Source organism: Lepisosteus platostomus, chromosome 7, assembly GCF_059453375.1.
Source record: "Lepisosteus platostomus isolate fLepPlt1 chromosome 7, fLepPlt1.hap1, whole genome shotgun sequence".
Taxonomy (NCBI): Eukaryota; Metazoa; Chordata; class Actinopteri; order Semionotiformes; family Lepisosteidae; genus Lepisosteus; species Lepisosteus platostomus.
The window spans coordinates 54309753-54335533 of record NC_142617.1 but is presented as its reverse complement, the minus strand read 5'-3'; the positions used below and the strand labels follow the sequence as shown (position 1 = coordinate 54335533).

Genomic DNA, 25781 nt, shown 5'->3' with positions numbered 1-25781 from the left:
CTGTTCAGCTTGTGTTATTACCACCAGGCTATTTCACTTTATAATCTAGGCATTCAGATAGGAGACTGGAGGACTTCAAGGCCTTTCACCTCATTGGTGGTCTGTAGATTCAGTGCATACTGCCCAAAGAACTCTAGAGCAATATATCATGTCTAACTCAGACCATGAATCTGTCAGAAATGTTTATTGTCCACAAACTGGATAGTCAATCTGTTTGAAAAATGGGTTTTCGTTTTCAATTTAAAAATTCATTATAAAATATAGCATTTGTCTGCTGTCTCGTTGTGTATTGAAAACCGCAGTAAAGCTCAGTATGTAAAAAATATATAATGGTTTGGCTAAACAATGTTGGATATGAGACTAACAGAGCGTATTAATTAGAAATTCCTCATGGAAACTGAAGGGTGCAATAAATGAAGTACTATGAAAAGAAACTGATTAGCAGTTTGTGTTACATCATTTTGTTCATCATAATTAAAAGACCCATGTAAAAGGTTTATATACAGTATCATTACACAAATAAATTAGGAATATACTACAATTTTTGTATGATTCTATTTACATTCAGCTGTAATTTGTTTTAAGTGAAACTAGATCTGTAGCAGTAAATAAGATGAATTGAATGAAGTACTCTATATTTTTATCCAGTTTTCTTATTGGAGGACATAATGAAATTACAGAAATAGGATGAAGCCAAGTCTCTTCCAATCACAATACTGGGATTTGTCTGCTTTTTTTGTGCCCACATGATATTTGCTTTTTGCAGAGCGAGGTGTTAAAGAGATGTTTTTATTTTTCATTATGTTGATGCTGAACAGCTTTTCTATGTTGCTTTGAAGGAATTTCACAAAATTTATTACAGAGGAAAGTTCACTCAAACAACTCTAAGCTGAAAAAAAAACTAATAGCACATTTACAGAATTTTTAAAAAATATCATCAGTGTAATACATTTAGTTTACAATTTAATTCAAACTATTCTTACTCTAGTGGAAAACCCCCCAAAAACGTTAGATTTATTTACTGTGCAGTAATGCACGTTCATCAAATATTTCCAAACTCAATATGAAGATATAAGGCCTGTGAACATTTGCTTCATTATTTTTAAAGATTTGCTTTATTAAAAATGGGGCAAACCGAAGTATATAAATCTTGTGAAACAGGGCATACTGCTGGGCGGGACAAAATTACTGTGAAAAATGAGCCTATGGAACCTGTGTTGGCTGTGACAGAGATTACATAATCAGTTAAGAATTCTGTCAGTAATGTTCACATATTTCCGTTGACACTAATTGCCTTCTGTCTTTGAAAAATATCACTAATTGCCATCTGCAGTTCTTCCAGCGTCCTGTACAGTATAATGATGAGGTAGGTGTTTTAAAATTGCTATGCCATAACATTTGGTTTTATCACATGTTTAAAAAAAAAACATGAATGCTTTATAATGTGCCCATATTTGAATGTAATATGGACATCTAAAGTAATACATCATGTCTTATGGAGTTAATTTTAAATACATTAATGATTCTTTACACAATGTCCCATGTTCCTCAAGAATTATCATGTACAACCACTTATTGTAAAGTGGTACCAAAAATAAATCTCAACTTATCACCTCACATCTAGAATGAAAATGATATGAATACAGAATTACAACAAGCAAGGAAGAATCTTCAGTAGGATTTTAGCAGGAATGTCAAAATACAGATGTTCAATTATATAAGGATGCAAAGAAAAGAAATACCAAAAAATGATACTTTGCTGAAAATCCTGATAACTTGTGAAGCAAATGGTCGGTCTAATGACTTTACATGTTTTTTTTTGCCTCTGAAATCAAAACTAGTATTTTCCTGAATGTCATTCAGCAAGAAAAATGATACCTGATTCTAGGGAAAACAAAAATTAAGGATATTGGACAGGCTTACAAAGCAAATTGTACTTTTTGGTTTACATGTGAAAAAATGCTCTAAATGTGATATTGTAGTTGTTACATTTCTGTTAACCAATCAGTCCTCCATTGCGTCTTCTCTCTTAAGAGGGGTAATCAATTAATATTTTCTTAATGGTTGGCTCCTCATTTTTTTAATTTCCTGCAACCTCAACTTTTATGCAAAGATACACTACATAACTGCCTTGACATTTACAAATCTAACCTCATTAGAGAGAGTGTATAAATCCCTTCTCAGAAATCTGCTTATCCTGTTTGGGATTGTAGGACATCCCAAAGACTATCCCAAATGCACCAGGTGGGGCTGAGAAGGGACCTGTGCTGAGCACCTGGATGGGACACCAGTTCCTGACAAGATCACGCAGAAAAGGACAATATAGAATAAACAATCAATTTGAGCCAATTGGGAGGTGACAGGAAATTAGAGCAACCTGAGGAAATCCTCAAAAACACAGAAAATACACTGCAAACAGACAGATCCAGAAGTAAGGATTCAAAAGGAATTTGGGATATTGATGCAAAACACCCAGGCCCTCCCCACCTGCTTTGAGAATGAAGTGCTCCTTGTATATTTGTACAGCAAAGTCACCGTGATGTTTGGTTTAAACTTAGTTCTTTTCATGTTAAAGGGGACAAACACATGTTGAATGGAATCTTTCTTTTTTTAATTTAAGTCTTTGCATCTTACATTTTGTTTGAGCAATTAAAAAATGTTCATGCCATGTACAGTATGTTGTTTCATCTGTGTATCAATATAAGTTCATATGCTTAATGAGTCATTTTCCTAATGCAACAGTTATGGTGTTATGGTGTTTGGTTTATAAAATACACTTGGAAGCTTCTGAGTAGAGTAGGAGAAGATACGCTGATATCTCTCCACTCAGCTCTCTGGGGAATTTTTTTAATGAACATATTTCAAACCTGCACTGAACTTCACTGTGACTTCTTGAAGATCCTACATAAGCTGAGCAAAAACAATTAAATACACATTTTCCTTACATTTTTTATAGCTTCAGGAAGAATTGGTATGGAACAAGTTGAGGCTGTATTTTCTCAACATGAATTAATTATGAATTTCAATGTGTGTTCATAAGCATTTTTGAATTATTGACACTTGCAGGAACATTATAACAATCGTGTGTAAACCTCAAACTGTAGGCAGTTGCCCGATAAAGAATGTTAAAAGAATTTGGCCAGAGAAGTCTAAACCATGCATGCTTGTGAAGACTCTATCTACAAACCTTTAATTGCAGAAATGTAGCATAATACCTAACAAATAAGGATGTTGTGAGATAAATTCTGCAATCTTCATATTGAACCAATGTGAATCTTTAAAATTGTATTGGACCATTTTCATTAAATCCAAAAGTAATTACTTGCTGTTTGAATTCTTTAAATTCTAAATTCTACTTTCTCCACCAGCTTAAATAAACAATTCATAAATCAATTCAATACACTCAGTTAAATAAACAAGTAAGAACAAATATTAGAGTTGAACAACACAATTGTGTTACATTGCATGAAAATTAAGATAACCATTTAAGAATTTACATTTTTATTTTTGCTGAATAAGAACACGGACAGGGTCATGTGCATTTAATGCTGTAAAGTACATGCTATTTTATAAATAATGACCTTGGCTCCACTGCAATAAAGTCCTATATGCCCACACACCAACCTGGAGTCACATTATCACTTGTATAAATTATTTTCTCAGTCAATGTTGAATATGCTTTCCTGCCTGTAGTAAAAGCAGCCTATTTTTCCTGATAGCATAGTCCTAATAAATTTAATTTTTAGATTATGATTGACTTCTCTTGTAGTGCAATCTCTTAAAAGGAAAATACCAGGGAGGTTATTTTTCAAGTTAAATTATGATTATAATGGGGTCTGTCAGTGGCCAGCTGTTTGAAGTTTCACAAGTTGAATTCAAAGCTGTAATTATGCTGCTATTGAAAACAGCTAGGGTGTTAAAATAATTTCAAACCAGAGAATAAAAAGCAAAATTGGTTTTATGTGTAAAATCGTATCCAAATAGTTTCGGGGAAAAACATGGCTGACTGGAGAACCTCTTTTCAAGTGTAAACTGTGGATTACTGAAATGTGTTATGAATAGTGTGACAGGGCTAATAGAACTCTTTTTCAGGCTCTTATTCTAGCAGATATAAAAACATGCTTCACGTCTTGCCTCATGCTACAGTCTATCTCAAGACTGTAGCATGAGGCAAGGCTCAAGGCTCATATCTCAAGGCTTTTTGAAATGGGATTTAGTTAGATGTGTACAATTTTCACAAACATTGAAACACAAGGTAATAATTCCAAAAACAGTGATGCAGCACCCCACTTTACCATAGCGTTAAGGTTCTGACCAACTAATATGGAACACTTAGGACTCTGAGGGGCTCGGAAATTATTTAGATCAAACAAAATGTGGACGCTGCAGTGACTTTTGTATCAGGTTAAACTGATTCAGAAATCAAAATATGTAATTACTACTTTATAGGGAAATAACTGCAGTTAAATATATAAAACAGCAATAATTTCTGACTTTATTTATAGAAGACAGCATATGGTGAAAGAGAAAATAAATATACCTTATAAAAATGATCTCCAGTTAAGGTGCCTAACAAACACATTTTTGGTAAATATGTAATGTAAAGGTGTCATACAATGATAACCAATTTACCCAGTTGCAACGGAGCTTACAGCCCAGTACAAACAGAGCATCAGATGGAATTTTTTGGTTTATCTTGTTAATCAACCTCTTGGTAAATGATTAAGAGTCTTCATCAGAACACAGTATAAAAAAAGACAAAGGAGGGAATGAATAGAAAGAAGACAGAGAGAGAAAGACTGATGAAAAGCTATAGGCAGTCTCTTGTCCTAAGTTCCTGAGAGAGTCAGACTGATCAATCTGGGAGATCAGTCAGTTGAACCTTTTTTAAGAGAGCTTGCCATCCTTTAAATTAAGAAATTCTGATTACCTTTATTGTGGTATTAGCTAATTTGCTGATGCATCTTTAGAATGGGGAGACAGTTTCTGCCACACACTGGCAAGGATGGATGTCGATGGCACCAGGCATTAAGGGCTGTATGTATGTTAATTGCATTAATGGGACAGCCAGTAACACACTAGTGTTGAAGCAGTTTCATGCCCTTTCGTCTCCGTTTCCTGCCCTGATCAAAGGCCCTTTTAACTCCGATGCTGGTCAATTACCACACCACTCAGGGGTAATGTATTGTGTTGCAAAACAGCTTTGACTGTGATGGAGAGGGGACTTCTAAGAAAGGACAGGGTGCAATTGAACAATGCATCATTACCCTTGGCCATCTATCTACAGCCATTTCCTGAACAAGCCCTGGGCAGTTAGTCCTGGCCACACCCCAGTCATCACAAGGACACTTTCGCTCCCCTGGGGTAGTCAGGAGCCCTAGTCAAAAAGACTGGCAAAAAAACCCCAAGTGAATAGAGACAGGTGGACTTTTTTAGAAGCAATTGCTGCAGGTGGACCAAGGAGAGTACTTACTTGGAAACCAGGGACAGAAAACAGCAGAGGAAAGGCTCAGCATCGTCTTTCTACTCCGTTTACCCAAACTGGGCTCAAAAGACAAATGGGGTAGAAGTGGGAACCCCGGGGACACATTGTTCAGGAAGCCTGAACAGAGGAGAATGCCTGGAATTTCACTGTCTCTTCTCTGTGGTGTAAGGAGGCACACCAGGCAATACCAGACTTTTTGTGTGGGAAATGTGATTCTGGTTACTATGGTTCTTGAACTGCTCTGGAAGTAAATCAGTACTTTTATGTGACGGGAAGACTGATTACTGTAAATAAGTGGGATATTACATATAATAAATGTCCTGTTTGGTCTGTGGGTGCATTGGTGATGCTGGGAGATAAATAGAGCCTGTGGCAAGGAAGAAGGGGCTTAGCACCCTTTATAATTGTTAGGTGGCCTAGTAATGCACAAAGCAAGATGTATTCTTGTTTGAAGGGTCACTTTACCATGACAATTCTCATTCACTTTGGGGCATCCAGGTTACACGAAGGGAGAATTAGATGTGGGTCGTATTTTTTTTATTTAGGACACAGAAGGTTTAATCTCTGTTGTTGGCCTGTCAAGTTGTTGTATAGTCTTTCAGGTTCCAGGGTTAGCAGTCTGGGTTTTCTGTAACTGGCATATGTGCTCTTTAGTATTATAATACTAAATAACGTGTTTAACATTTTGTATGTTGTTTAGGTTAATATTTGTTTGTCCTAGCTGGACTCTGATTCATTGTAATGTACTTGTGCTAGAGAATAAAGACCTCAAGTGCTTTATATTAAACCTACCTCTCAGGCTGTTTTTAAATATTTATTATGATTATTCTATAACCGGAAGGTTGCCAGTTCTGGTCCCAAAGCCGGCAGAGGAATCCTACTCCGTTGGCCCCTGAGCGAGGCCCTTAACCCCAGTTGCTCTAGGGGCACTGTATAAATGGTTGACCCTGCTCTGACCCCAAGCTTCTCTCTCCCTGCCTGTGTGCCTGTGTGTCTCATGGAGAGCAAGCTGGGGTATGCGAAAAGAAAAATTCCTAATGCAAGAAATTGTATTGGGCTAATGATGTAGAAAAGGTTCATTAAATAATTCATTGAGGTCATTTTTAACTTTTACTTTAGCTTTAACCTGCCTGGCTAGTGGGGAATACGGATTAAGTGCTTGTGACCCCCCCAAGCTGTATGAACCAAAAGAGAGCTGCAAGGGCGGCAGAGATGGGGCAGATAAAGAGGACAACTCAGAAGAGGATGTCTGGAAGGATAATCAGAGCTGACTTTTTTACAGTCCATGGAGGCTGGCATGGGTCATTGGTTGAATTGTAGGCTTGTCCAGTGATTAGTTTCTTCTCTTGTGCTACATCTGCCTACATGATTCAAGGGTTTATTATTATTATCCGTGACACTATATGACGTTTCACATGACTGTAGGGGGAATTCTTTAAACAAATAGGTTTTCACCTACAGAGAATAGAAGCTGTAAACTCCTGGTTAATTGTAATAAAGAGTATAATTCCAAATCCTGCAGCTGTTTCTGCGTGTGAATCCATTACCCTAGCAACAGGATTATTACTGTTACAACAATAAATAATATAGTAAACATTTTTTCAAGTGGCACAAGCAATGAACTTTGAACCAACTACAGCGTTAATGAAATTTCCATGAATACACACAATATTTATAATGTAATATGTTTAAGTTCAAAAGGAAATAAACAATGACCATTCTTAAATGTGGAAACTCTCTCTCCTCTCTTCCTTTCTTTTATTAAAGCCTAATGTGCTAGGAATACAAATTGTATGCTACTACTTAAGATGAACATTTTTCCATCCATTAGCAGTGGGTAGATACCTAACTAAGGCTGACAGAATGTTCCAAAAAGGCATTTGTCACTTCTGAGAATGAATACCGAACATTTCTTTCATGCTTTTGGCTGTGTATTGAGTGATGACATTGGTGTCTATTTAAATTACTGAAACAGCCACAAATCTAATTGCCACTGCCTTTCAGTTGCAAATTGATCCTCAGAAAAATATATTAACCCTTTATTTACTACTTTCATTTATTATAATTTTGAAAAGAAATGCCATTTCCAAAAACAAACCACTTGCAAAAGCTTTGCCTTATTTATCAGTGCATTTTGTGGGAGTATGACAGAGGATACCTAGCCATGTTGTTAAAGCCAAAACCCTGGCTTCTTTTAAAAACCAGCTGAAGAAGGTCCTTGGTTAAATTAGGTACTACTGTAGGTACCAAATGAGTTAGATGGGCCTTATACTGTCCTGTTATTTTTAAAACTATTTTTTATTTCCATATGTACAATCAAATGTAGTCAGTCTATGATAAATCTCTATGAAGTGTGTATTAGCTCACTGCTAAGTATCTCTCAATCAAAAGCACTAATTTCATCAGATGTTTTGAAAGATGTTTAGTAAGAAAGACAGGATGACAGAAAAACTTTTTTGTAATAATGTAGAGATTTCTTACATAATTTTATCTAAATTATTTGTAGTCCAAATTGACAGCAGGTATCTATATAAATATAAGTAGGTATAAATATAAATTAATTAAAATATTGGATATTGACAGTGGGGTTATCAAATTGGAACTATGTTGTGACTACTACATGAAATTACTGACTGACACGCAGGTCTCTTCATGTGTTCAAGTTGTCACATCATTACATTACGAGCCACATCATGACATCACACATCATCTCAATAATATTCTAAAAAAGGTTTACTGGGAAACTGCTTCAATCCCTCCCCCACCCTGAGCTTTCTCTATTGCCATATTTTATGTTTTTTTGTGTGCAAAAGATGTAAAGCTTTACAGAAGAAGAAAAATGTCATATAGCAAATGGAATTTTCTTCCACACCAGCTGCATATCCTGAAAATGCAATAGAATTTCTGCAGCTGAATGCATATTGTGTTATGAAATATTGTAAAATTACAAAGGGTTCCATTGTGAATGTCTTCTGTGGAGAAAACAGATCACTGTGTACCACACTTCTGCTCATTCACCAGTGAGATGCATGCTCTGAAAAGCATCATTAGCTCCAGTGAATAAATGCAGCATTCATTCTTTTTTGATGTGGAGTAACTTTCATTTAAAGGGTAATAGAAAAAAATGTAGCATAGATGAAAGGCAGGGAAACAAAAATACATTATGAACAAATCTAACTCAGAAATCAAGATGGTCTAAAAATTGTCTGAATATCAAAGACTATCATGTAATCTGTCAAATACCAAATACCTTTGACTTAACAGCATAAGATACGAAAAATGTACCTCTGAAAATATGCTTGACAAAATTAAACCTTAGATTCAAGACCATTTTCTCCGAACATATAAGGGTACTTTTTCAAATTTATCTGTAATATCCAGCCTACGTGGGTTGTTCATAATATCTGCCATTATTCCATCATGGCAATAAGAGCTGTTACTGTCACATTGTGCCTTTTTCTGATTCTTAAATAGGATTTACTAGCACAGTACTTGAATTACTGTGATGGAAGGCTATGCTGTCAAATCTCTGATTTGCATTTTGTTTTCCTAATTTGCATGTTAATCATGAAAAACACCACCAACGACAAACATGGAAAACAGCACATGCTCTCCTGCTGGGTAGTACTGGCTCATCTAGGGGAAAAGTTTTAAACTATTTTATAGTATTTTTCCATTTGCTTTCCAGTGTATGTCATGATAATATTTTTATTACTGCTAATTTACATTTGCCCGTTTCATATTTTTGATCACTCCGACAGTAATGTTTCCTATAATCGTAACAGTAAGAATAGCAGCCCTATATATTGAAGCTTAATGCAGATAAACTAAGAAGCAAACATATTTTTTCTGCGAGTAAAGAAATTATTTTTTTCAAGCCTTGGAATTCTGCTGTCTGAGTCTTCTACCATACTAATGTGAAGAATAATTATTTGAGTAAAAGTACACAAACAAGAATAACAGTGACTTTAAAAATTCAAAAGAGTAATACTTGCTCATTGTCATGAGAAGTGTACACTTTATACTGATTTGATTTAAGAAAGATTACAATAGTACCCCCGTGGTTAAAAAAAATGACTGTTCAGTACGATTTCAGTCTCATGGACATATTTAAAGAACACATTAAATATCACTATTAAACACAAATTAAATTAAATTATTCAATCCAAGTGGATGATTTATCAGATAAGTAATGCAAGATCTTATTACATTTTTTAGATTGTTGTCAGGTAACTCCTAATTACTTACCACATTGCACATTCTTACCTTTTTATGAGGAAGCAGATATCAGTCTGTAGCTTTAGACACATTTGTGTTTTGGGATCCTGTCATGCTGAATGAGTAAGGATTTCTGTGTCTTTCTCATCTTCAGAACTTATTTCTAGCAGTCAGATGGCAGCATGTTGATAGCTCATTTTTGTCACAGAAGAACACTAGTCTTATACCTAGAGCCTTATATCTTAAATAATGTATGACCAACTGCTTTCAGTGCTCTTGACTTCCTATATTTGAGAAAAGAGAAAGTGTGATGAAGTGAAATACTCCAGACCTCGCCTGCTGGATTATAGTATAAAATCCAAATGTGAAAAATATAATGGATACCTTACTAAATTTTCTTACTGCATTTTACCACCACATTCTCACAGCTATTATTCAAAGGTAGTCAACTAACCCCGGATAACACCTGATTTATCAAGCAACACTCTAGCTCATAATATTAAACTAATCCAACATCTGCATTTATTGCTGTCTTTTCCATTATGTTGCCTTGTACATCAAATTAGATCATTAATAATTAATAATAATTCCATATACTTATATAGCATTTTTCTGGACACTCCAGTCAAAGCACTTTACAGGTAAACTCCCCTCTACCACCACTATCAATGTGCAACACCTACCTGGATGATGTGACAGCAGCCATAGTGCACACAGTACGCTCACCACACATCAGCTCTCAGTGGGGAGGAGTGGAGAGTAATGAAGCCAGTTCATTAAGGGGAATTAGTAGGAAGCCACTTGATATTTGTGGCCACAAGATACTTGTTTAATTAAAATGTTTATTGATTCATTGATCAAGTGATTGATTGTCTGCATCAATTAAGTAACCTACTGATTTATTTGGTATTTAATTGATTGTTTAATTTAATTGGCTCTGGACATTTGCAGTGGTAATTGATGGTTTTATTTTTAGTGGATCAAGCAGACTTAAAATTGACATTGACAGTGACATTGAAAAGAAAAAAATTCAAAGGGCTTTTTTAATTTGATCCATTTCATCCATCCATCATCCTGGTAGTGGATGGTTAATTTGTGGTAGTGATTACAGCAATCCAGTGCATATTTTGAAAGCTCAGAGATGGACTTGTTGCTGGTCCTTGTCAGTCCATTGCAAAACTCTCAGGCTGCTAAACTGATTGACAGGTCACTTTGTCAACCTCTTTAATCATATTTTTATTTTATTATTTTTTGCTTGGACACTGAGTGATATCATGCCTGGCCAAATGACCTGCTCTCATTTGTAACCTTTCTTACTATGCTATTTGAAGAATATTAATTAAAATTAATATTAACAATTGAAATGTATTTTTTAAAGCTAAAATCTTATGCAAATAGAATTATATGATGAAGGATGAACTAGTATCCTAAATTTAATTCTAGTTCAAGAAAATAAAAAAAATGCAAAAACACATGTAAGCTGGGCTTTAGAAAAAGTGAAAGAGCAGGTTGCAGGATTTTGTTATTAACAGACCATGAATAGGTAGGCTAAATAAATTACCAGGAATTATGTTATATATAATGTATGCTGCTTGAGTGTTTCCCATTAATTGGTTACCCCTTAACCAGTTACCCCTTAACCAGAGAAGAGTAATGTTTAAGATATTTAGCAAACAAAGCTCTACTATGTCTGCCTACAACTTATTAAGCTGTTTCTCTCCCATACCTATCTAAACCATCCTTGTTTCCGACTGTTGCCAACTATGGCACAGACACAAATGGTAGCATTATGTCAAACAGGCCTCTTCAATTCTGTATGGGTTCAATTACTTAAATTCCTGACCAGATTCCTGGTCATTGACACAGTTTACATAAGTAAGAGTTGGTCTGAAACCCATATAAACCCAACTATACTGATCTATAATTTGGTCTACAAGGCCAAACAGTGAAAATCTTTTGCACATACACCTTCTACACCAGATACTACTACAAGGGACCACACAAGTCAATTTGTGTAGCACCTTATTTGCTTATTTGACACATCTCAGTAATCCCTGCACCAGTAAAACCACAATCAATTGGAAGACTGCTTAGATAGGACAGGTAGACTTTTAAGGCCTCAGAAAAACCTTAAATGTATGTTATGTAATCAGTGGGAAAATGATCTTATCAGTTTATTAATCTAAATTAATATAAAATTCAATGAGAAAAATATTTTGTATGAACATACCAGGTTATGGCTCATGCTATGTGAAATATTCCATTATTAAAGGGAAAAAAGTTAATCTTATAGTTCTTCTAACATAATTTTAATTGTAATTGTATCCAAATTATCATTTTAAGGAAAAATATAGTTGACATTTTACAATGTGTACCTAGGGGAAGGAGACAGCAACATCTGTGGGATTTTCAGCACAGGGTTCTTACTTCCAAACTCACCTTTTCATTAGGAGCTTAAATTTCTTGCAGTTATGGCTGATCTAGTTACTTACAGTATGTTTATGAAAATCATGTGTATTGTTTTTTGCTATTTACCAGTAAATGTTCAAAATCAAGGCTCACTATGTTTCAGTTTCACAATCTTCACGTGATGACAAAACTAAAACTAAGAATCCTGTCACATAAAAGTCTGAATGAGGCAATAGATCATCACAAGCAAGGAAAAATTAAGACTCACTCCTTGCTATATTCATGCAAATCACAGTCAACTGATTATAGTCTTATATTGCATATAGTGTAAGTTAGAGTAGTATATTTAAATTCAGCATTAATTATTTGTAGAAAAAAAGTATTTAGAATATTATTAACTAAAAATAGAAGTAGGTTACTACTTCACACCTGCATTTGAATTTATGTGGGTTTGAGGTCCAGGGGTTAATAATTACCACTGTTGAAGAAGTGAATGTGTCAGCACAGATTTATAATTCTGCCATCTTGGTCTTACCTAATGGTTTGTGAGAAATAATATAAGTCAAAAAGTGTTTAGTAATAAGGGAAAATATGTTTAATTTCTGCACTTACCTTAAGCACGGTTTTTTCGAGTGGATTTTCTAGCCTGGCTTTCAGTTCTTCAAAGAATATCTCCCTTCATATGGTTTTACTTTTCACTATGTAAAATCTGTATGCTCAAATTGGTGATTTTAATTTAACTTGGAATAAATATTAAAAAGAACATGCTACAGATATGATGCTATGAATTTCATTCTGAACTAAACCTAAAGTATTATAAACCATAGAGGTGCCACTCAGACAGTCCTGCAAGTGACAGAACTAATCTCAATGATGTATTTGTTTCTAGCAAAAATGAAAATGAAATTAATTTGTTAACAACTAATAAACTACGTGTTGTTTATTTCCCTTTATGTTTTCTTATGAAAATTTATAATAATAATAATAATAATAATTGCTTACACTTATATAGCGCTTTTCTGGACACTCCACTCAAAGCGCTTTACAGGTAATGGGGACTCCCCTCCACCACCACCAATGTGCAGCATCCACCTGGATGATGCGACGGCAGCCATAGTGCAACAGAACGCTCACCACACATCAGCTATTAGTGGGGAGGAGAGCAGAGTAATGAAGCCAATTCATAGATGGGGATTATTAGGAGGCCATGATTGGTAAGGGTCAATGGGAAATTTGGCCAGGACGCCGGGGTTACACTCCTACTCTTTTCGAGAAACACCCTGGGATTTTTAATGACCACAAAGAGTCAGGACCTCAGTTTTACGTCTCATCCGAAGGATGGCGCCTGTTTACAGTATACTATACCGTCACTATACTGGGGCATTAGGACCCACATGGACCACAGGGTGAGCACCCCCTGCTGGCCCCACTAACACCTCTTCCAGCAGCAACCTTAGTTTTTCCCAGGAGGTCTCCTATCCAGGTACTGACCAGGCTCACACCTGCTTAGCTGCAGTGGGTTGCCAGTTGTGAGTTGCAGCGTGATATGGCTGCTGGATTATTATTATGATGAATAATTATTATTATGAATAATAATAAATGAATTTCTCCTTCCGACAAGTCCGGGTGGTGCCCAGGCTGGTGACAGTGATGCTGCATCACTGCCATGGATCCAAGAGGGACATCGTGGATATAGCTATTGTTTAGGAGGATTTTCCTGGTCTACAGAGATCTGCATGGAGTACTGATATACAGAAGACATGATGGATGGATTAATACCTTTATTCATTTTTTCCTTTTCTTTAATGTTAGCATGCCCAAAGGGGTTGGGCAGCCAGTTGATCTTGGACCCTTATAGGTTTTTTTTTCTCCTTACTAAGGAGTTTTTTGGTTCCTCTCCTCCATTGTCTTCTGGTCTTTTCTGTTCTGTATTCACAACATGTATGGTCACTTGCTTTGTTAAGCGCCTTGGGGCAACCATGTCGTGAAAGGCACTTGAATTGAAAATTGAAAATAAATTGAATTGAATAATTGTAAAATCACAGTATAAACCAAAGACACAAATAGAAGAAACGACTGCTTTCTGGAAGAAGCAAGATTTATCCCCAGCCACCTCCAGTAGTAGAACTAATGAGTCAAACTCAAATAAATCACAAATTATGTGTTGCCTTATTTACTGTTCTTGAACCCTGGTTATACTGAGGTTATTTTTAATGTTTGCTAGTGGCTTAATACCATAGATGCTTCAAGATTCAATTCTCTTCCCTATTTATTCCTCATGAGCCAGAACAAAGTAGCGTAATGATACTATACGTGCTTGCTCCTTTGTTCCATAATAGGATATGACTGTATTTATACTCATGAAAGCTAAATTCGAATAAATATAAAGATAAGCAAATTGAACACAGACTGTGATTTGAATAATAGGTTGGAACTTATGCATGCTTGTGCTGGAGTGGAGATATTAGGGTGAAATGAAATATAAGTATTTTCAATTACTACCAATGCCAGGTAAGATAAAGGTCTCCAATGTTGCACAGCATTTCACAGCTATTTCCCACAAGGGCACAGTGCACTCTTAAAAGCTATTTTATTGTTTCATTTAAGCATAAAAGCTGATATGAGTTCATGTGTTTTATTGTAACAAGATTAAAATCTGCATGTATTTCCACACAGAAAATTAAGACTGAAATATCCTAGCTAATCTCCTGAGATTCACATCATGATATTGTATTGTCCATTAAAAAAATTCCCCCCAAAACAGTCTATGAATATTATATTCCCATACAGACCTTCGAAAGGTGTTTAAATATCATAAAGAGTGATGATGATAATATAGCGTTTTCGTCAAATAATCTATATTATGAACACTGTGTACAACTGTGCAATGACATGTAATATACAAATGGGACCATAGAGAACAATAACAGCAAATGGCAGACTGTCCTGCAACAGCTTAATGGTATTATAATATAACAATAATGCAATATCCACTTGTAGGCATTGGTGTGTTCTCCATGGTTATAATGGCATAATTGATATAATTGTTTGCATTGGGCAATTAAATTTACAAGCACTCTATAATATTGAACCAGTCTTTGGTAAGTTATGAAACACAATAGATGTTAACCTAAATGTTTTTACTCTGTGGGGCATTACAACACAAATAAAATCAATGTATGATTCACTAACTATAATTATCATTACAGTATTTTGTAATGGTATTAGGACTGTGGTTGGGCTGCTTATGTTCTTACAATGATAACCATCCCCTGAGGCTTGAATTAATGATTGGACCATTTATGTAAAAAAACTCCATAGATTGTTTAATACAACATACCATAATTTCATCAAACAATTTAACATCAATAAAATTGTGTCAATTAAAAAAAAATCTGCATATTACCTTTATTGCACAGAACAAGTTGAACGTTTTTGTCAATTATTTTGTTTTGTTTTTTAATAAAAAGTTCTTTGTTTATGACTACATATTCAATGCAGTCCTGGAGATAAGAAAAGAAAATACAAAGACCATTTCAATGTACCTGTTAATAAGTGGAGCTGGAAGGCTGAGTAAAGTATACACATCTTTAACAAACTGAGTCTTATTCACCAAATTCGACCTTAGACCAGCACAGTACAAGCCTTTTTCAGATTTTGTCAGCTGTTTGTAAATTGCATTTGAATGAATACTTTCAACCTCTTAACTTCTTAACTACTTAAATATTTTATTATATATAACCCCACCCTTCATCCAGCTGTTGGCCCAGCTGTCTATAGTGTGCACTTTATAGGATTAGGGCTTGGTACATATAACCAAGTAGATCAAATGAAACACGTTGTGTAGTTCTTTCAAAATCAGAATGAAGAACCTTACAATTGACTGATGATATATTTGACAAAATGACATTTTTTTTTTTTAGAATAAGGATTTAAAATAATAAATCTTTTGAACTTTTTTTTCCTTTAAAAACATTTCCGGCTTGCAAAATGTGAAACTGAAAGCTAGTGTTTTAACGGCTTGGTGGGTTGCTGAACACATGAACTTCAGATTAGCACAGAATTTGAAGGTTTTAGTTAGTGGATGAGCATCCAACTCTAGACATACAGTTCAACCATGCTCTCTAGTAAGACTTTGATTCTTCAAGAAATGGCTGGGTGAAAACCGGGAATCAATAAGTAGCCAAATTACCTAATTTGCAGCCTTTTAAATTTTTTATTTAATGACTTTGTTTCCTAGTATACAACATATGTTGCAAAGGAACAAATAAAGGTTTATTCCATGCTGAAAAGAAACAGAACATTTCGGCTGTGGAGCCTTCTTCGGGTGTTCAGGAGTCAAGGCTCCACAGCCAAAAAGTTGTGTTTCTTTTCTTCTCTTTTCAGCATGGAATAAACCTGTAACTTGTTCCTTTGCAGCCTACGCATGCTGATGCTGCTACCTACTTGAACTGCTACAACATGTGTTGTTAACCTGCAAATGCAAAGTTGAAAGTATTATTTATTTTGATTGATGAGAAGATTTGTGTTATTGTTGGTACCTAACATTTCAATATATTGACAATGTATAGATATGAATCTTCAGTCAAGAACCATATTACTTTCTATAATTATCATAAAATGCCTATTAAAAACCTACACACCCTTTCCAAAGCAACACATTTTGTGGCCTGAGAGTCTTAAATCAAGATATATTAAATCAGTACTTATTTTACCATTATTTAAACATTGTAAAACACAACCTTTATGTATAAAACAAATGCTCAGTTACAAGTGATTACAAATGAAAGCCTAGAAAATGGGTTTGATAAGTATACACACCTCTCAGTAAGTGCAACTGTAAATTAGCTCTGGTGTAACCAATTGTCTTCCAAATCAAACAACAATCTAATTATTTCCCAGTTGTGTTCAACTTCAGTGATTCTGATGATTAAAATCAGCTGCTCCAATAGGCAGTGCATCTCAAAGTAAAGAGTCAAATATGTGCAACAGGAAGCTACCAAAAGACTTCCAAGATTAAATTGTTGAAAGTCACAGAACAGGAGATAAATAGAAAAACATTTAAAAGCCCATAATATCCCTTGGAAAATAGTCAAGACCATCATTAAGCAGTGAAAGGCATATGGCACCCCCAAGACCATGCCAATATCAGGTCACCCCTCTAAAATGGATAACCAAGCGAAAAGGAGACTGATCAGAGAGACCACCATGAAACCAATGAGAATTTTGAAGGACTTGCAAAGACTGGTCAGTGTGTACATGTCACAATAATATCCCAAGCTGTCCATGTCACAGTAGACATTCCACCTCCAGGGGGCACTCCGACTCCCGATCTATCTCAGTTTCCTCATTTAAGGCGTAAATCAGGCTGACACAGCTCATCTGGGTGTGTCTATTTGGATTAACCCCTTGTGTCACATTGTCACGCCTGCACGGAAAATCACTTGTCACCTGGTTTGTGTTAATAAACCCTTGCGTGTCTTTCCTGACATCTGCCTCCAGCGTCTGTAATTCTTTCCTGCCGTCACGCATAGGGTCCGAAAATGGTCAGTCAAAGACCACTATATGAAATAGTCCACATGACTGGGTTGTATGGGAGGAGGCAAGAATAAAATCACTTCTTAAAACAGCTCATACTGAGTCGCGTTTAAGATATGGAAAACAACACTGATTACGAAGCCATCTGGAAAAAATGATGATGATGAAATCAGGATAGAACCTTTTTGCCTGAATGCAAACAATACAGCACACCAAAAACAAAACATGATCCTTACTTTGAAGTACGGTGGAGGCAACATTCTGTTATGGGTGTGATTCTCTGCAACAGGGACTGGGGCACCGGTCAGGATCAAAGCGAAAAAGGATTAAGCAAAATACAGATTCTTAAAGAAAAACTTCTGAAACTGAAATTGGGAAGGAAGCCCATAGCCAAGGCAACAACGGACTGGCCAAAGAACAAAAAGGTAAATGTCCTTTAGTGTCCCACTCAGGGCCCCGACATCAAACTAAATAAAATTGTTTTCAATTTGACTGAGCTTGAACGGTTCTGTAAGAACAAATGGGTCAACCTTTTCAAATCTGGGTGTGCTACATTGATATAGACCTATTTAATCAGAATTATGTCTGTAATTTAAGTAAAAGGTGCCATTTTATGTTTTCATTTGTGCTTTTCAGAAAGGTTGAACATTTGTTTTTCACTTGGAGGCTGTGTGTTACATTGTGTAAATAAAGTTAAAATAAATTTGGATTTAATGTGTCTTGATTTCAGGCTGTTAGGCCACAATATGTGTTACTTTGCAAAGGCTGTGTTGACTTTCTGTAGATACTGTATGTAAAATAGGAAAATAGGCCTTTGGTTATTAAATAATTATTTTATTATGTTAAATCTTATATTTAGTCACTGACTGATCTCAGCTGTATGATTTCTGCTTCAGTTTTATAAGCCGAACGTACTGTATATTACATTAGTGATTTTAATTTTTACAGTTGGAAGACAGGACAGTATAGAGTTAAAATTCTCTGTAGCTCCCATATAGTAATATGCACATTAAGCCTAATTCTTTTCTTCTACACAAAAAAAGTCATTAAAATACAAGTCCAAAGGCTGCTTTCATTTTAAACACAATGCTTTGAATTACTATGTCTCTTTTTCCTCATGAAACTCCTCAAAATTTCAAGACTTGGTCAAGACTGGAGAGGTGGGAGTATTTGAATCACATTTACTGGCATTTACTTGAAATTGTAGCTGGGATGTGAGGTTTGATAGGTTGAGGTTTGTGAGGCTGTCCTGTCAAAAGAGTAGACAATAGTCCCCAATACAATTCATTTTTATACAGCGTTCCTTTAAAGTTAATGAAAGGGCGTACACAGACAATGTTTCACTTGGAAGGTATAGGAAATGCTTTTCTGATTAGTTTTATTTTAGGAACTAAAACATCACAAGTAAATACAAATTACCCAATGAATATAAATATGAGAGGGAGCATTTAAATGTCCATATATTATATTAAGAACAGCTGTTTATAATGTGAGACGTGCTTCATGTTTTAGTATCATGACCACTTAGTAGTTTGCTTACATTCCTAATTAGCACTCATTTTCTTTTTACACAATCATCTTGTTGTGTAACATGCTGTATACTGTATAGCCAAATAAAAAAAAATTAAGATTATTGAATGAGTGTGTTCCCCTAACTCTTGTGAAGAATAATAAGGGTTCATATTAGATTAAATGGGATCTGAAGTGCAGAAATCTTTCTCTCCATTTTAGATGACAGACAATAGGAATGCATAAGATGCATGTGTACCATGTCACAAAGTTACTGTGGAGGTGATTTTGAAGTTTGTGTAAACCCCAGGAGTGATTATTTGGAATTAATTTGGACTGCTTTTTAACATGCAAGACTAATTACCACAATAGAGGGTGACACTCCTACCATTCCCATACCTGTTTCTATCACAAAGGTTGTAGCTCTACCTCACTGGCTTCTTACTATAAAACATACACAGTATAATGACACAACATTTCCTGAGCAAGACTGACCCTTTAGCTGAGTGTTCTCACAGTTATTCTGATCCCTTTCCTAATGTACTTAATTTTAGCAAAAAAATTCAGTACCAATAAACATATTATTTACATTTTTCACTTTGGCTTGAAAAGCAGATCAAATACATTTAATGCTAAAACTGTATAAGGGCCACACTAGAAAAAAATTATAAGGATTTTGTTGTTTGTTAAGGGTGTAGTACAGGGTATGAGCAAAGACTTTTTTGGACGGTAGTGAAATAACTTTTTTATTGTATTATTTAAAGAATATTTTAATATTGCCATGAGTGAGGACATAATTTTCCCTCTGGTAATTTGCACATCTGATTTGTTTCCCATAAAGTGAGTAGTTTGTCCACAAATTGCCCATGGAAAATATACAGGAGGCCTAAAGCTCTAAAAGGAAATACGTTTTTTTTACATCTAGTGAAATTTATTATGGCTGAAAAGCTGTGAAAAAATGGAATCCTCTCTTTTTGTATGGCTGAAGGTCAATGTGTTCACCAACCCGTTTTTCAGTGCTCTGCCTAGTTGTATCCTTCCATAAAATCTGTTAATATTTTCATAAAAAAGAAGCAAAAATGAAAGGCAAAGGACTGCATGGAGAAAACTGATCTGCCTTTTGCATTCTGGTGGATGATAAGAAATTTTAAAAGGATTAATTTATTTTATTTTAATCAACTTTTTTCCCATAAAAATCCACAAGAATCCCGTACAATGAAGTTCGGTTTCAAAGAAGTGGTCCCTGAAGGCCCTTCAGAATTCAGTCTTGATCAAACATCCAGGAAGGACATGAGCTATGTTAGTTTCTTTCATAATTTCAGCAAAAAATGAAAGCAAAGAACATCCCCTTCTGGTGTTTAAAGTCAGGAAAATTCTGTAAATCTAGAATAAAATCCCAGGATCCTGGGACTGTTAGGGAGAACTTTTTTTAAAATTGATTTATCTTTATGTTGGTTCTCTGGGCCATCAAACTATCAGATCATTTTCATGTTGAATTTGCGGGGTGCTTCTGCAGCACTGCTGCTCATGCCAGCGTCTGACTTGCGGGGCACATATTCAATTTCTATGTTGTGCTTGGTGTTACCTTTACCTCTGCTCCAGAGGAAGAGAAGCACCAAACAAAATAGAACAACACCAAGAAAAGAGATGAATCCCATTGTTGTAGCAATGATCAATGTCTTGATGTCAAAGGGGAAGGGAACAGTAGCACGGGTTCCATTGGCACCGTTGTCAGTAGGCTGGTTTGAAATGAAGGCCAGAGTCTTATTTGGCTGATGGGGCCAGTCTGGTGAATAGCTACGGACATGCAAATGGGCCAAAACAGTATCATTTCCACCTGCGTTGCTGGCAATGCACATATATGTGCCATTGTCCTGGATTTGTGCATATCGCACTTCTAAGGTGCCATCTGGAAACACCGTCAGTCTGCCGATGGTCTTCGTTGTAATGAGGTGCTTACGAGGCGACAACCACATTATTACAGGGGCTGGATCTCCATCTGCCTGGCACACAAAGTGAATTGTAGTCCCCTCATCCACAAACTTTTGCTGAGGCTTGCGGTCCTGAATTCGTGATTTACGGCAGGTGAAATAGTTAGGCTGAAGAACATCTGGAAAGTCCTTAAACTCTTTTCCTTGGACAAACTCAGGCATACTGCATGTGGGCTGCTGACGGTTGAAATTGAGTCTCCAGCGGCGGCGAAAGATCCAAAGCAGACGACAGTCACAAGCCAGAGGGTTATCGTGAAGATTTAGAGTTTCCAGGTTTCCCACTGAGTGAAAGGCAGATTCCTCTAGGGTGGTTAAAGAATTGCTTGAGACATTGAGGATCTTCAGGTAGTTCAATCCTCTGAAGGAATATGGCTCTATTGTTACCAGTCGGCCCCCAACAAGATGAAATTCCTGGAGTCGAAGCAAATCGTGAAGCTTGCCTCCTTCTATGGTATGTATAGGGTTAAATGACAAGTTCAGGAAGCGCAGGTAGACAAGGTGGCGGATAGCCACATATGGAATAGTGGTCAGGTTGCAGTGAGTAATGGTCAAAGAGGTCAGGTTGAGTCCATAGAGGCAGTTGGAGGTCATAGTATCCAGAAAGGGCCAGTGTGAGATCTCCAGAACCTTTAGCCGGTGTAGCCGTTTGAAAGAATAATCCCTAATAATGTTAATGTTAAGGTGCCGCAGCCGGAGCACAATTAGACTGTGGAGGTGAGTGAAAGCCTCAGTGGGGATGGACGTCAGATTGCACTTCTCCAAGGTGAGCTGCTCCAAGCTGTTGAGTCCATGAAATGCACGGTGTGAGATGAAAACCAGATCATTGTCTCCCACTTCCAGAGCTTTGAGGTTATAAAGGTCCTGAAACATGTAGTCCAGAAGGATAACTATCTTGTTCTCACTTATGTCCAGGTGGGTGAGGTTACTCAGTCCTGTGAAGACCCCTATCTGAATGAGTTTCAGCTTGTTGCTCCGCAGCCCCAGTGTCCTCAAGCCATAGAGGTTGTTGAAGGCGCCTGGCTCAATTGTGGAGATCACATTCTCATTCAGTTCCAGCTCCTCAAGATGGGGGTAGGGGGCAAATTCATCTGGGTTGATGGTCTTGATCTTGTTCTTACTAAGGTCCAGGAGCCGTGTCTCTGTGGGAATGCCCTCTGGTACAGCTGGTAGCCTCTTGCGGTGGCAGAGTACTGAGCGCTCCTGGGCATTGCACTCACAGCGAGCGGGACAACCTGTGGCTGAACCTGACAGGACAGTACCCAACATCAATAGCAGGATGGGCTGCCAGCAAGCCACCAGGGAGCTGTGAACGCTAGCCTCCCCGGCCACCATCCTACCTGTTACCTGCAGAGACACAAGGAGGAGAAAGGAATGTTTAGAAAAGGGAAAAAAATCTCAAGTGGCACTGTAATTACTAGTAAATAGTAAAATATAACTTTTTTACCATAAACAAATTTCTAACTTAAAACTTTGGATGAGGTAACCTATTAAACAACACCAGAAAGTCAGCATAGTAAAGGAGATACAGCATTTCAGAATACAAACATTATAAAATGATATTTACTCACTTCCTGAATGTAATTCAGTGTTACCTTCAATGTCATCTATAATTCATGTTTCTGCATTGTTAGTGGGTAAAGAAAACACTGTTTTAAAAATGTCAGTGCAGAAAGCGAACACTGATACACTGTTATGCTACATCAACATTGTAGCATAGCTCAACATTTCTCACAGATTTCAATTTGGAATCAAGCATACATAATAAGCTGCCATCCAGTTTAGCTTTCCAGGGCACTTTTTTTTTCAGTTCAGCAACTGACAGTGGTTTATAGTATTTTTTTCAATGACTACTGTGGACAGAAGCATTCTTCATATCTTTTGTCAAAAAGATGAGGTGATTAAAATAATTAGTATTTCAGTCAGCAGTGCATAAAGCATATGAAGAATCCACAGTTTCTACAATGGCAAAAAACATATGTAAAGGCCATTACCATACATACATACAGTTATTCACTATATATATATATTAACAACAGGGGTTCCTGAGCTGGTCGGAATGAAAAAAACATGTTTTAACAACAGATTAAAACAACAAAACATTTGCTTCTGTAATGGACCCGTCTGAAATTTTGTAAATCTCCTCTCTTTTCCTCTATTAAGCAGGTTGCAGAGCACTCCCTGTTCACACAGTGGGTATAGCTTAGCGAAGACAGTAGCAGTGTTATATCTGCTAGGTTTCATTTTATTGGTTTTTGTTTTATAAGCTTTAAGCATGCAGACCAGGACCAATTCTAACCACCAGAGTATTTCTATGGACAATGTTCCCCCCTCTCCTCCAACTGACTAAATAAGTTTATATAAAGAAACAATGCACACTGGGTGGCAAATAAAATTGCCATATGCTGATAAAAGAAACTGTGAACCTATGTAAATTATTTAAATACTTGACTATAAGATAATATACCAGTGGGCCTGTTATCTCCAAAACAACAATTATCTTAATTGCATTGCTCTGTTGTGTTATGAACTATGAATGACACAATTTCCTAAAACTATGAATGTTATGACTAAATTAATCCATACCTTCACATGGCATGACACTTAAATAGCAAAAAATACATAATGAATGTATTCGCTTTTTTATTTCAATGAGTGGCTTTTGGATGTCTTTTCACTCTGGAAAGTTTGTTAAAAAATAGCTTGATTTAAATTAAAAATAGGAATTTGTATAAAAATATTAGTTTTTATGCATTTTTATTTTTTAAGCATTTATTTAATCTCTTGTCACAATATTTGTTTACTTGTACAAAATAAAAGGAAAGTGCATTACAGTATGTTATTTGTATTTCAGATAATGAAACCCACTTGCAAGTAAATGACTAGAGCTTGCTGGATCACCAAAACTATGTAGTTATTAAAATTGCCCAATAATTATCAATGCTAAATGAACAGAACACAAACACCTTGTCATACAAAAAACATCAAGTTTTTTTTTTTTACTTTTGAGGAATACTTATGTCCTGGGGAGAACTGATTGGTAAAATGCTTGGAATACACAATCATTATTTTATTTATTTGATCTCCATCAGATTAATGAAAAATAATAAAACAAAGTTTGTTAATCAGAATCTAGCAATTAAATCGCACAGTCTGTTTTTGTTATGGGCATGCTTTAAGAATTTTAGTTCCACCTCCTTTAACTGTGTGAATTAAAAAAAAAGAGAAATTCTTCTTTATAATTCAACAGTTCAATGGAAAAGGATAATTGGTAATCAAGCATAAAAACATTCTGAATTTGCTTATCACAAGGACAGAGGAAAAAGGAAAAAGTGCATCATCATACGTAGCACTAAAATGTCTTGTCAGTGACAAAAATAAATCTCTGCCGTTTCAAAAAGTGCTTCCAAAAATTTCATTAAGCACTGAGAACACAGTACTGATGGTAAATAAAACTGATGATGTGAAGAAACCAAACAGGCGTTAATTATCAAAACACTATAGCCTAAAGCAACCTGGGGACAAAACATAGTGTTGAACAAAAATCTATTTTGACAGCACAAAGTCTTGTCTATACTCAACCTTTGCTTTTGCATTTATAGTGAATGCAGAAAACACTATTGAGCAAATACTTTGGCAGACAAATAAGAAATAAAACATCAGCATCATATTTACAATTTCTGAATCAAAAGAAAGAATTCTGAATTTTCCCATTTCCTGCCTAATGAGAATGAAACAGTTAATGGAAAAAATATTCCAGAATTAAAATAGTACCATTGTGTTCTCTGGGAGCTTAAGTGCTCTACTGTACTAAATGGAGACTAAGACTATTGTACACCAACTGATGATATGATCATTTATACCACTTAACAAATGCTCTTGCTTTATTTTTGAATTAATATAAGTGTTTTTGTTTAATGTGTTTTCAAAAATAAACTATACTAAAATTTCTACACTGATAACTATAATTCTGATGCAAGAAAATAACCATCTAAAGCTAATAATGCACTGAGTTGGTTTTACTCGTACAAAGGAAACGTTTTATGTTTTCTTTTATATGTACATATTAACTATGATATACATAAGTATTTTATACCGAGAAACATTAAAAACAAATGATTATTACAATTAAGAGCATCTGTTGTATTTGAATGATTCTAGGTATATTTAATTATGTGCACTTTGTGGACACTCACAGAAGTAAGGGTCAATACCTCCTATTGAGGATTGTAGCCATTAGCCGTACCTTGTCTCTTAAACATGTTAACAATGTGCACAAAATTAACATTTTAATCCATATATGCTTATTTTTCGATGCAGACTATTCCTTACCCAGGGATGTTCATCTATTGTAAAGTTAAATTATGGTGTTTTATAAAGGGCCAAGTGCTGTTAGATTCAGCGATAGTTCAAAATGTAATCAACTACATGGTTTGTCATAAAACCTCATATATTCCCACTATTTTAGCAGCCTCACCTTGGGGGATGGTTATCTAGCAAGATAGCAGTCACAGAAAAATAATTTCATTTGTGACATTTATCTCCAAAGATATTATTTATCACTTGCTATCTTTGTAATACAATATGGTCTAAGCAGAGAAATGGTTTTATTACTATACTACACAAAGATGCTA

The 25781-nt window shown here is 35.7% G+C and overlaps 1 protein-coding gene across 6 annotated transcripts in view; it reads right to left on the bottom strand.

Annotated features, from left to right (window-relative positions):
* Positions 1-15411: 15411 nt before the first annotated feature.
* The window catches only part of lingo1a (leucine rich repeat and Ig domain containing 1a), a 516838-nt gene continuing 506468 nt past the window's right edge, over positions 15412-25781 (bottom strand). For all 6 annotated transcript variants that reach the window (XM_088641269.1, XM_088641268.1, XM_088641272.1 and 3 more), the window contains one exon: positions 15412-22494. In XM_088641269.1, the coding sequence (XP_088497395.1) occupies positions 20635-22482 (1848 nt within the window). In that variant the 5' untranslated portion in view covers positions 22483-22494 and the 3' untranslated portion in view covers positions 15412-20634. The remainder of the gene's footprint in view (positions 22495-25781) is intronic.